General features: G+C 35.2%; 1 protein-coding gene across 1 annotated transcript; it reads right to left on the reverse strand.

The window, feature by feature from the left end:
• Positions 1-2,426: 2,426 nt before the first annotated feature.
• Positions 2,427-11,679, reverse strand: LOC145985021 (bcl-2-like protein 1). The gene is made up of 2 exons (XM_083118524.1): positions 10,874-11,679; positions 2,427-4,592 (listed from the first exon to the last, which is right to left on the reverse strand). Exons 1-2 carry the CDS (start codon positions 11,522-11,524, stop codon positions 4,473-4,475), a joined length of 771 nt encoding a protein of 256 aa, XP_082974650.1. The 5' UTR covers positions 11,525-11,679; the 3' UTR covers positions 2,427-4,472.
• Between the last annotated feature and the right edge of the window lie 912 nt (positions 11,680-12,591).

A 12,591-nucleotide genomic window follows, 5' to 3' on the forward strand; every position in this document is an offset into this window, starting at 1 on the left:
GTGTAAGAGCTGCAACTATATTCCTTACGTTTATGTCCATATATTTCTCTCCTAGTGGAGCTGAATTTCTACTGGAAATATTTTTGTTCCTTGAGAGTTTTAGTTTTAGCTCTAAGGTCTGAATTTGAGTCGGAAAAAAAATTAAGATATTTCATCATGGCAGAAAAAATGATATAATTAACATACTTACTTTTCATTTATTTGATACCTACTACTTTATTAAGTTAGTGCCACTCCCTACTGTTGTGCTTTGGCCAGTTATGACACATGAGGTAGAAATGAACGAAGAATAAAGACCCTTCACCAGCTACTTGCAATGGGTGAAACATTCAAAAGTGCCTTTTACGAACTTTACAAACTTCGTGTTATCAACGACTGCTTGCTTCAAATCAAGTATTACTTTTAAATTGGTAATGAGAGGTTGAGTGCTCTATTTAACAAGTCCTTTGTAAAAGAGCTTGCTTGTCTAGCACCTCTCCAATGGCGCAGTAGTTGTGTTAATGCCTTGGTAATCAAGGGGTCTCTGGTTCCATATTTGGTGGAGGAGATTCCACTTTAGACTGTAGGTAAAGTCCCAATTAGCCTATCTGTGCATAAAGTGCACTTAAAACTCAATATGATGAAAAGAACTTGCAAAATCTTTCGATTTAAACAAGGTTGTAAGGCTCATAAAAACAGATGTATCTTATCAGAGTTTTCTTGTGGTTATTTTCTTATTTGAGCAAAAAGTACTCCCACTTTTTACATAGAAAGTGTGTTACGTGTAGTATTCATACGTATATACAGCGAGTTGATGATGTGTACGTTTTATGTGTATTTTGTTTACTGTTCACATGAATAGTTAAGATTGATATTATCATCTCGATAACGGCTTGTGGTAAGAAATCTATACATGGGCAGGAATCTTTTTGTGTCAAACAAAATGCAACATAACATCTCATGTGATTTATCTTTGGATCAGACTAAAACATGACGCTGGTAAAATTATACCCTAGTAAAGTGTTACGTAAATACCTTTTAGCAGATATTAGTTAGCCCCTCCCCCACACCTTTTATTTTAGGCTGGGCAGTCACTGCTCATAATATATAATATTCTGATACAAGAATGTCACTTTATTGTTACATAATGAATATCTACCGACTGCCCAGCTGCAGGTATGGGTTTTCCTTCATGTCAATCACTCATTTTCTTTTCAAGGTTAGCCTAATGAGGCAGAAAAGGTAGTAAAATTTGGAACATTCTCCCATCCCAGAACCAATGGACAAGGATTAAAATAGCAGGGACTGTACGAACACACTGGAACATCTGGTAGTTTTAGAAGCCTGATGCAATGTACTTGAATTTGTGACCAATTAGACATAAGCAAGTTACTAACTTTTTCTACAAAACGTAGTTTTAGAAGTTATATTGCTATTGAATAGAACTTCTACAAGCAAGGTTTGCGGAAAAACTTAGTAAGTTGCTTATGTCTAATTATTATCAACCTCTTGAGTGTTCCAGAAAAGTCCGACACTAACTCAGCAATAGGTAAGGCAACTTTGGCACAAACAAAAACACTTATAAGAACTGGCATGTTTTATTGCATGTAACACAGCCTTTAAAAACAACAATAGCTGATTGTAGCTAAGCACGTTAAGGCCCAGATGAACCTTTGGCATATGCCATTGAAGTCTTTTCAAAATGCCCTCTGATTTTGAAAAAGAAAAAAAAAATGTTATGATGTTCTAAATTCTGAAAAATTATATGCAATTCTTCTGGAGCAGTCCGAGACCCACCTTGAAGGATTTTACACTTCATGGGGCCAATAACCATAGGCGCTGACCGAATACTTTATAATGATATTTTTGCTAACATTGAGTACTTTAAGAAGTGGTCTTTTACAATTGCTTGAACAAATTAAAAATTACCCAAAGTAAATATGTAATTTAAAAGACTAATTTACTCTAGTCTAACATCTAAAACACACGTTGAAATTGAGAGATGCCGGTAAAATGCAATAGTAGAGCTTGGACTAAGTACAACACAGGTTGAATTTACATTGTTAAAGCAATATATCTTAGCAATTTAAATGTAATAAAAAACAGTAAATTAATTTTCGATTTGAACCAGACTTCGCGACCCCCAAACGTCCCCTCGGTTCCCAGCAGTGGGTCGCACCCCATACGTTGAGAAACGATGTTCTAGATCATTCATGTGAATATTCGCTATTTGCAATAGTTCTGTGACTACGTGAGCCTATTAAACTATTGAGAATAACCGGACAACAGCAAAAGCAAGCAACACGGCGGGTCTCATATGTGAGAGAACATGTGAAGCGTTTTGAACGTTTTTAAGGAAAAACTTTTTCCAAACTACATTATCAATACAAATTAATTGCACTGTATTAAAATGTGAAAACATGGGAATGGGAAAGGATACAAAACAATAAAAGTTAAATTAAAAATCTTTTATTATACAAAAATTATACATTTGGACTAGATAAAATTAATGTACATCCTCTGTAAACTGCACCCACTAAATATAAACATTGGATTTGCATACAGTTTCAAATTACAGAAAGAGAAAAGCAGCTTCTTTTCACAAGCTTCTCACACAAAATAATATATTTGAATGCATTAGTTACTGCACATATGTTATTAATGGGATGTACTTTTAGTCACAGAAAAAGAAAAGCTCGCATCATTGAAACTATATACATGTTGTACTATGGTTTCTTATATTATTCTTTTATAATCAAGTAGCTTTTAACTGTGGTGAGAACAAGGAAACTGCTCGCTTCATCACTGCTGATAAGCTATTCAAAACAAAGATAGCAAATAGATGGAAAAGTTGCGGGTTACACAAGCAAAGCAATTTGAATCTTGTATTGACCACAGTTTACAGAGGTTTACACATTTTTTTCCTTACACACTATATTTGCATTGATAACTAAACATTCATAGCATTGCAATTTATGTTCATGTCCATGCTTACACTAGCTTTCCAAAAAAAAAAAACTCATTCCCTCCCCCCCCCTTTTTTATTTTGAAACAAGGTTTTAGGTTGACCACTATTTCTTTTTAAATGGTGCTTTGAAAATTAACACAAACTTTTTTAAGGTGAATAAAGATAACCCAAAACAGTAACTTGTTTAGTGCATTAATGAAGAAAATAATATTGCACTACCATGTAAAAAAAAAATAACTACAAACTATTCTCTATAAATTGATAGATACTGCAAATATTGTTGGTATTTTAATTTTAATACACCACTTCACTTCCTATTAAAAATGTTGTTCTTAAATGCATTGATATAATAGCTAATACAGCATACAATTCCTTAATAGTTTCTAGTTTTTTTCTTTTTTCACAGTTACTTTTAAGCATATAAGCATTACTTTTTTTTTCCTACACAAATTCTGGTTTCATTCGTACAGTGACATAATACCATATTTACAACAGGCAGAGGAATTGCATCATCAGAGATAGTTAAAAGTAAATGGGCCTGTTTCACAAAGAACCCACAAGCACCAATAAACTACAGACTAGCTAATGAGAATGGTGAAAATAGTCATTTTCATATCAAAAAGGATGTGGAACACCCACTTCAAATTTTGAACTTTTAAATTCAGAAATTTACCCTCTTCATTGCAACCGCTAACAATAAAACATATCCACAAGTTCCTCGCACACAATTTTCATGTGTTTGTTGTACAAATCTTGTAACCAAAACAAGTTTTAGAGCATGTTTGCGTAACTTCTTACGATCCAACTTCTGAACTCGGCATGTAGTAGTGTATCATACCAAAAAAACACGACAGGAAAACAAAATTCCAGTTAATTTGTCACGACAGGAAAACAACATTCCAGTTAATTTGTATCAGGTTCAGTACAAAATTAAGAGATTTTCCACACTTTGAAACGGACCATTTTAAAAAACACATTTAAACTGAATGCAGTTTCTTACATTTTAAATTAGAGGGTAATTATATGACCTGCTTGCATTTTAAATTAGAGGGCAATTATATGACCTGCTTGCATTTCTAACAGCCACTACTTCCAATACAACCACATTTCTGATAATCTACCTAATGAATGATTACACTTATTTTAACTTCTTTGTTGTAGTGGTAGTAGTAGCAGCAGAAAATGCATATTGAAATATATTAGAACTCAATCTTTATGAAAACTTTGCTACTAGACATGTAACACTTTATAAAAATTTTATAAATACAGCAGGTTTTCAAGTAAACTCTGTGCAGTTTCCCTTGTACAAAAAGACAGTTAGTTCCAACAGAATTTCTCTACAGACCCCTGAGGTTCCTTGCATCCGACACACCTGACAGCTTGGTGAACTGATCATAGGTGTAACATTCCGTTCTTCCCTGAATAGTTTCCAATCAAATGAAAGACAATAGCTCATCATCCTTCTGCTGATTAAAATGGAAAGGAAAAAATGCTTCAAAATGATCTAGAAGCAGTGATGTGAGAATTATGAATGCGTGGCCAAAAGCGTTGCAGCTAGTCCCAAGCCAACACCCGTGACAAGTAGGCATTTCCACACTTTGCCTGCAACATCTTCATCTTTTGGGAATTCCTCACACAATTTACTCTGCAAAAAGGAAGAAATTATACAATTAATAAGGATTCTACAGTGCTAATAACAATGTCATGTCAAAAGTTAAGAACTATTCAGAATGGTAATACAGGGTAAAATTATATTTTTTTCTATTGGTTCATATTCTAACTAGGGATGGCCAAATCCAGATAAACCTATTAATTAAGGTAATTGATATTTTGATATTGCGATATTCAGATTATCTGGAAATTCAAATTATTTAAAATATCCAATGTGTGCATTATCCGGATAATTTTATAGTTTATCCATTTTACTGACTTTCCGCATATTCTTTTACTCATGTATGTATATCTACTGTGGGGATTGAATCATCCAACCTGTCTGTTCATCCATTTTATAGATACTCCACACATTTTTTTTAAAATGTTTGCTTTTTCCTGCATTACTAAGTTCACTATAAATGGACAAAAGTTTTCCAAAGTAACAAAAAAGATTGAAGGATACAGTTTAGAATATGAAATTCTCAGTTTCGTGTCCTGATCCTTTATTTGCTAATTATTTCCTTAATGTCACACAATTCTTACTACAAAAACATACTGAACTTGAAAAAATAAATAGCAATCTGAATCCACAAATTATCTGAATACTGACTGAATAACAGTATTAGTCTGATATCAGGATTATCTGCTGCATTCGAAACAGATAATTTGAAATCTGGCTATTCGTTACCGGATTTTGTGGCCATCCCTAAGTCCGACCAAGTGCAAGACCATACAATTTTGTAAACTTCTTTGATTGATATAAAATTTAATACTAGCAAAGGCAATAATAATAAAAGTCATTGTTTTAAGTATAATAAGTATTTTTATTATCATTATGAACTTCATTTATTCATAAGACGAGAGCATATTTGGTAAAATAGTATTATATTATTTTTCGTTTTAAGCCATTATACTGAAACGTACAGCTCTTTTACACACTTCAAACAATGAAAGCTGGTAGGAGTGAGAGTCATGGAGTTTTAGTGTGGCTCTTCACACTAAAATCTTGTTTTTCGAATTTTCAATACTGAAAACTCACAGAAGTATTATTTATTCCTTGTGTTAAGGGGCTTTATTCATCAAAGACTCCAAATAATAATCTCCATTCTTTCTTTTTTATTATTAACTTGAAATTTATGATTCCAATTACTGGAGAAGGGAATGCCACCTGACTGGTTCGTTCACCTCTCCCCCTGCTACATTCATGGGCCTAACCAGTGTATTGCATTTTTTTTTACTTTCAGCTATTTCATATGTTCATCTTGTTCACTTAGCCTCATTTTTGTTCTCTCAATCCTGATTCAACACCAAAAATTTAGATTACACACCACAGATCTTACTTGGTAGCCTATTCCCATCCCCTCAGGCAACAATGCAAAACAAGGTGTCTACCAAAATAACAAATCTAAAATTCTCTACTTTTTACTGATCTTTTCTTAGTTTTTCATACACCTTCATTTATTCAAACCCTACTTTAGGTACAGTTGGAAATTTGCAAGAAAATACAGATGTTTTACTTAATGAAAAACCACTACCACAAGGCCAGTTAAAATTAAAACCAAAGCTGTACTTTAACAAGCGAACAAGACTTGCTTTATCTATTAATGCGTGTAAAACTTAATGTTCCTTACATGTAGTACACCCTGAACTGCATTTGGCTCTGGCATAGGCATGGGGGGGAGGGGCTCGAGCTCCACCAATGTTAACGATGTGGGGACAGCCCCACCCCCCATAATTTTGCTTAAGAGGATCTAATGTATTATTTTGCTTTTCCTGCTAAGTTTACTCTAAATTGTGCCACATGAACTTACCTTTAAATACACATTTGAAATTTTCTAAATCATCAACTCTGGGGGGGAAGGGGGGCTATGACCAGAGACAGCAAAACACATGACTTATTACTATATACTAAGTATGTAATTATGAGTATTGTTAAAATTTTGGTAATTTTCTCCGAATGCAGTCTCTCTATACTTCTGGAAGTTCGGGGAAGTGTTCTCTCGCATCGTTCATTGAATTTTGCCGGTAAATCATCCATTTCTCGATATAAATGTGTGACTGATGCACGAAAGCTCTTGCATCCATTTACTTCCAGGTGGATGTAGCCTGTGTGTGATGACGTAATCCCAGTCAGTGTTTCCAAACATATGTGTTTTTGAAACTGAAGAAGGTACGCTTCCGCAAATGGTTTGTGGGGCTATGTGAGAATGGTGTGTGGGGCTACGCATATTTTTTCGAAACCAATTTTTGACTATTGTAACCTATACGTGACCCAACGTAACCTTATCGGAAATGGTTCGTGGGGCTACGTAGGTATTTATGGGTGCAGTGGGGTGGAAACACTGCATGCCGAGTACAGTAGTGAAACTGTGAACGCCACTTTGTGTTACCAAAGGCAAAAAGAAACTAAAGACAACTTACTCAATATGTCGCAAATAGAGCTTATTCCCGTGAAATAAGCTAAATGCCACCTTCTGCGATGATTTTCAATGCAGAATACATAAGTATGAATATTCAAATTAAATGAAGTAGCAAATTTCAGCTGTCTGTCCGTTACGAGAAATTTACCGAATCAAAATTTTTACTAAAAAGAGTTTCAAAAGACGATGTGCATGAACTAGGGTAGTGGATGGGATGTTTAGGCTACAATGGCTCTCGCATGACATTCAGAACGAGATCATTGATATATTAGAGAGATCTGTTTTGCGCTCCGTGGTAGCAGATATTAAAAGTCAGGAATATTTTGCTATTATGGTTGACGAAAATTGTGACATATCCATCCGTGGACAATTAATATTCTGCATTCGAACTGTGAATAAAAATTTTGATATTTTTGAGGAATTCATGGACTTTTATGAGATTCTGAACACTGAGGCCAAAACAAACAAGTGAGAGAGTTAGTTATTCATTAATTGATTCCAGTGATCAGAGCCTCCCCCCCCCCCATTAATTGTGACGAGAGAGAAAGAAAGTCTGTGCAGCTGGCTCAGGCAAAGAAGACGACTCTGTTAGAGGGTGGAAATGTTACGTTTTTATGTATATTCTTTATACTATAAAAGTTTGCCTGGGTCAGCATTTTTAATGTTTTATTAAGTTGGTATACATGTATCAGTGTAACACGATTGGTATACATGTGAGCGTGGTGCTCACATTTGAATTTCATTTTTTTGGCACTTTTTCAAATTAAAATAGGCTCATCTTCTCAAGGAGTTTGATCCGTGTTGCTATCATTTTCATTTTTCAATAATTCCTCAACAACATTATCGTATGTGCCCGGAGATTCTAACACCCTGGTCAGGTTTTCTCCTTTTGTCATCACTCGGTTCAGCAAGCAATGCTCGGAACTGCCATTGTTCATTCGTAATGAAAATCAGGTTTCAAAGTTCATTTAGCCAGAAATAATAACAGTAATAAATGAATTAAGTCAAATAAAATAATTTCCAAAGAATCAAAACATAAAAAAATGACAACACAAATTCAGCAGACACAGAAATAAAATATGCATGAAAAAAATGGATACGCGGCGGGTATACGTGTCAGCGTCGCGCTCTCAAAACACGGACTATCATGAAAATGACATGTCTGCGCAGAGAACCATGCACAACCTATAACTGGCATCATTTGATCAGACATTCCAAAATACAGCTACACAAGACCAGAAGGTGATATCATTATTTGGGCCTGAAAAACTTACAATTAAGGGTCATTAATTTTTGTTAGGGGGATTGTTTTTGACTCGTTGTGAACATCATGACTAACGGCATAAATAGGCTTTATGTGTTTTACCAGATATTTTTCTCCATGTGCAACATACATTTGTTGTTTATACATTTTCGATGCATAGATTTAATGTTTAACAAATTTAGGTTTTGCATTTTTCTATAATTACAAAAACATTTCTACAACTTATTTTATATGAAGCTTTTCCCCTAGTTAAACACTTGACATTCATTTCTTGTGAATTTTGACCTGAATCGGTTTACTTGAATTGTCCCAAACTAGAACAGGTGCTTATGTTGGATGTACAATCCAAATCCAATGTGAACCTTTATTGAATTGCACATTGATGAAAATGCTGCTGATAGGTACATTATTGTAGAATGTCATTTCATTAGGTGATAGGGACACTCAGGAGAATCACTAGTGCAAACACTTTATTTACTATGTTTTTTTTATTTTAATAATTACCTCGATTTATTATATGCTAATAAATTCAATGGCAAAATCTTCCAATTCCAAATAACGGTACCAACGACCCTCTGAACCCCCTGAAGAAAGTGAAATATTTTGCATGATTTATGAAGATTTTGTTGTTTATGAATGTTTTCAGTTGATTTTAGCTCTAGAAAATGTGTTATTGTGGGGTACAGTACGTCTGTTGTTTTAGCATATTACTTTATCGTGTAGCTGAATAGCAGGAAGGCCTCGTGCAAGTGAATATAGCACCCAAACGACTTTCCACAACAGCAGCTATAATTTTACATAGTTAGGTTAGGATTGTTACCAATATTAGTTATTTTTTATGTTTTCTTTAGCTATTTGAGTGTGCATAAGTTTTTACTAACAAAGGGCAGCAAAAATACTCCGAAATTGCAGGGTTTAACTTACGTGAGCTATTCTTTGGGATCAAATATCTCCAATGTTTGTGCTTTCCAAACACTGGAACCACTTTTACATTACCTAAAATATTGAAATCTGTAGATTTAATAAAAATTCGACTTAATTCTCGAGTGGGTATGGATTTGGGGGGTAAACGGCCCACAAATAACTCCCTAGGGGCATTCCAGAGCATGAGTTTACAATACCGGACCACTCTTTAATTTCTATAAAATTTCGCCTACTTACTAATTTTCGTGTCCTGATGATGTAACTGTAGTTCATATTTGGCGGTCACTTGTTAAAATTGTACATTTACGTGTAGAAATTGTAAAATAACCTTGCGATTTACCACGGTGATTGTCCCTACACAGCAATTCGGAACCATCTTTCTTTCGCAATTCGTTAATGGTTTTCCGTTAAGCACAACAATCTTGCTGACGTAAGACGAGGAATGCCTACGAGGTTAGGTTAGGTTCCATTAGCATAAATACAAAGAAAAATTAATATTTTAGCTAAGAGAACTATACCTTGTCTTGCCTGTTTATTTCTTCATGTTGGGAAAATGGCATCTTCAATGGAACTATTGTTCTTATGGTAGGGTTACGTTACGTTAAGAAACCATAGTTTATTTCGTTTTTGTTTTTTTTTCGATTTCCATACTTGACCGCCAATTATTACATGCAGATTCGTGATTAGGAGTTCACAATTCGTGAGTAGGCGAAATTTCATAGAAATTGGAGAGTGGTCCAGTATTGTAAACTCCTTCCCATTCCAGCATTATGTGTGTGACATTTTACACATAAAATATAAGCTTCTAGATATGAGATTGGATTAAAATACTCGTAATGAACAGATTTCATAAAATTATGACTATCAAGTACTTTTTGGTGTCTGCTAGCAAATTTAAAAATGCAAGTTAAAAAAGGGTATGACCGGAGACCTCTCAGATATTCATATTTGACATACTTACTAATTGAGGCCTGCTAATGACGAATCTTAAGTTAAAATTTGTTGGAAACTTCTAGAAATTGCAAACCCTTGACATGTTGTTAGGTTAGGCAAACATAGTTAAAATTTGGTGTCATGGTAGTATCAGGATCTACAAATTGCAAAATAATTGTTAACCATTGATGCTGGCCCCATGAACCATTGATGTGTGGTTAGGTTAGTTTCGGTTCGATAAACATAGTTAAAATTTGATATATATCAGGAATATATATATTTCCTTGTGAAACAAAAAGTTCGCGAAAATCGACGGTTTCCATTCCAAAAACTAACGCCTTATTTTAGCTTATTTTGCAATTTCTACACGTTCCCCCGGTCATCTTAAGTCGTTCCAAAAATAGTAATAATTTCCAAATTAATTATTTTCGTTATTCACGTGGATAAGGGACACTTTTCGTGGAGTGCCCTCATCAAATTTATTTAGGTTGTATAAAGTGCATCTATTACTCATAAGGACGGATGAGAAATTGTTTACAACTTTCAGGAAAATGCAAGCAGACGAGGTTTCTTGGTAAGAAGGGTACAAAGATGAATGGGAAACTATTACTATTTCAATTATAAGCAAGTTTAATCTCATGGGGAAATTGTTTTGAGTTGTGGCACATGACCCAATCCTATAGTAAATATATAGTACGATATAACATTATCTTATTTGTGACAAATACTAACCCATCCACCGGCGCTGTTTATAAATCCACCTAACTTCTCTGCCATATATCTCCCCATAAACTGCGCCACATCTACAACATAATTTTCCATATGTTCATTTTTGCAGTATACAGCCAGACGTCCACCAAATGCATACAATGCCACTATACGTCCCCACGTCACATTTCCGTCTTCAAACAGTTCGTCCGCCACTCCATAAAATGTCTGATATCCTGTTTGCGGAGTTATTTTCAAACGTTTCACCATTCCTGTAAATAAAATGGAATGCTTCTCCAACAATTTCTCCACACAATTTCTTAAACACTCTGACACTTGATCATCATGTACTAGATGTTTTTTACTTAACAAATGAAAGATCACATCACGTGCAAGTCGTTCGGATTCTACCTGAATTGGGTCTGATGCTGTTTGGGTTGACTTGTTTAATTTCTCACTTGGAAACATTTCTTTCCATTTTCTGTGGAATTTCCCGACAAAAGATGTCACAGCTAAAGATGCCACGGCTACATCATCGTCATCTGAAGAACTGTGGTCCGACAGATCGGATCCTATTCCACTCGACTTCGATGTCTGAGTACTCAGCACTGGCCTCTTTTCGTTCACAGAGTCTGTTTGCGTCGCAATTTCCAACTCGGCTCGTGACGGTGCCATAGTATTATTGATTATATCACACACGCGATGCAGGTACTGCGAAATGACAGAAAATACACTTCGTCGTTACGACAGCAATGTCTACACTAACTTGGAAACGGTTCGGTGCTTCCTTTCTCTAATCGCCTTCGCTGGCGAAAGGGAGAGAACACGGCGGAAATTTCTATCAGCAGCGCCGCGTGACCTCAAACGGTGTTGCCACATTGTGTTCTATGATTTAAGAATGCTACGAAACAAGTTTCTTAGAAATATGGGTGTATTGCAATAAAAGTACTTACATAATATTATACGAGTTTCTCCATTTTCAACATAAATAACATTGTATATAGCAATACAAGCGGTTTTACATAAAATGGCGCATCTACCTTAAAAACACATAACCTGTACTTGATAAGAAACCATATTTGTACAGTACTACAAATTATGTGGTGTGGTAACGTGTACATGCATTATCATATATATTTTAAATCAAAAATTGCATTAAATGAATTCTTTAACTTATTTCTACATAATATAGATATATTCAGTTGGCTGCAGCCCGCGTAGGAGGCTAGCAAAAGTATGTCGGCGGAAGCTTTGTGTCTCGAATGAATGACCAAGGTTTTTTTGTGCCCAAAACAAAGGAAAGGACGCTCTGTTTCGGTTTTACGTGCACTGTGTGTTGTTCGTGAGACAAATAAACTATGTATTTGAGCTTCCTTATTTTTCTAGTGGCTCCAGAAAATACTCAAGGAGGACGGAGCATCAGCAAGCATGTAATTTACATTATACCATAAGCATGACGGCGTAGTGACGTCACTCTGGAATCCTGCTTTGCCTTTTATGAATCAGACAGGGGGAGGTATTCCTACCAAGGGCGTACTGACTGCTGAGTGGAAGAGTTTGATGTTTTGACGAGTTCAGTTCAACCAGTGGCGTGCCGAGGATTTTTGAAAAGGAAGCGGTTATGTATACTTACTTCTTTTATAGTCAGTCCTTATTTTGCCATCTCTTCCTGACTTTTACAATATTGTTTTTAGTAATACTGGGCCCCCATTAACTCCTCCTTTGGCACGCCCATCCCGAAA

Source organism: Lepisma saccharinum, chromosome 3 (genome assembly GCF_977018435.1).
Source record: "Lepisma saccharinum chromosome 3, izLepSacc3.1, whole genome shotgun sequence".
In the NCBI taxonomy this organism is placed as follows: Eukaryota; Metazoa; Arthropoda; class Insecta; order Zygentoma; family Lepismatidae; genus Lepisma; species Lepisma saccharinum.

Bases quoted from the DNA above. Each gene is read 5' to 3' on its own strand.
- LOC145985021 (XM_083118524.1), bottom strand. From the start codon at position 11,524: ATGGCACCGTCACGAGCCGAGTTGGAAATTGCGACGCAAACAGACTCT. The intron at 4,593-10,873 runs GTTAGTATTTGT...TCCTTTTTGCAG, and splicing joins TAAACAGCGCCGGTGGATGG to AGTAAATTGTGTGAGGAATT.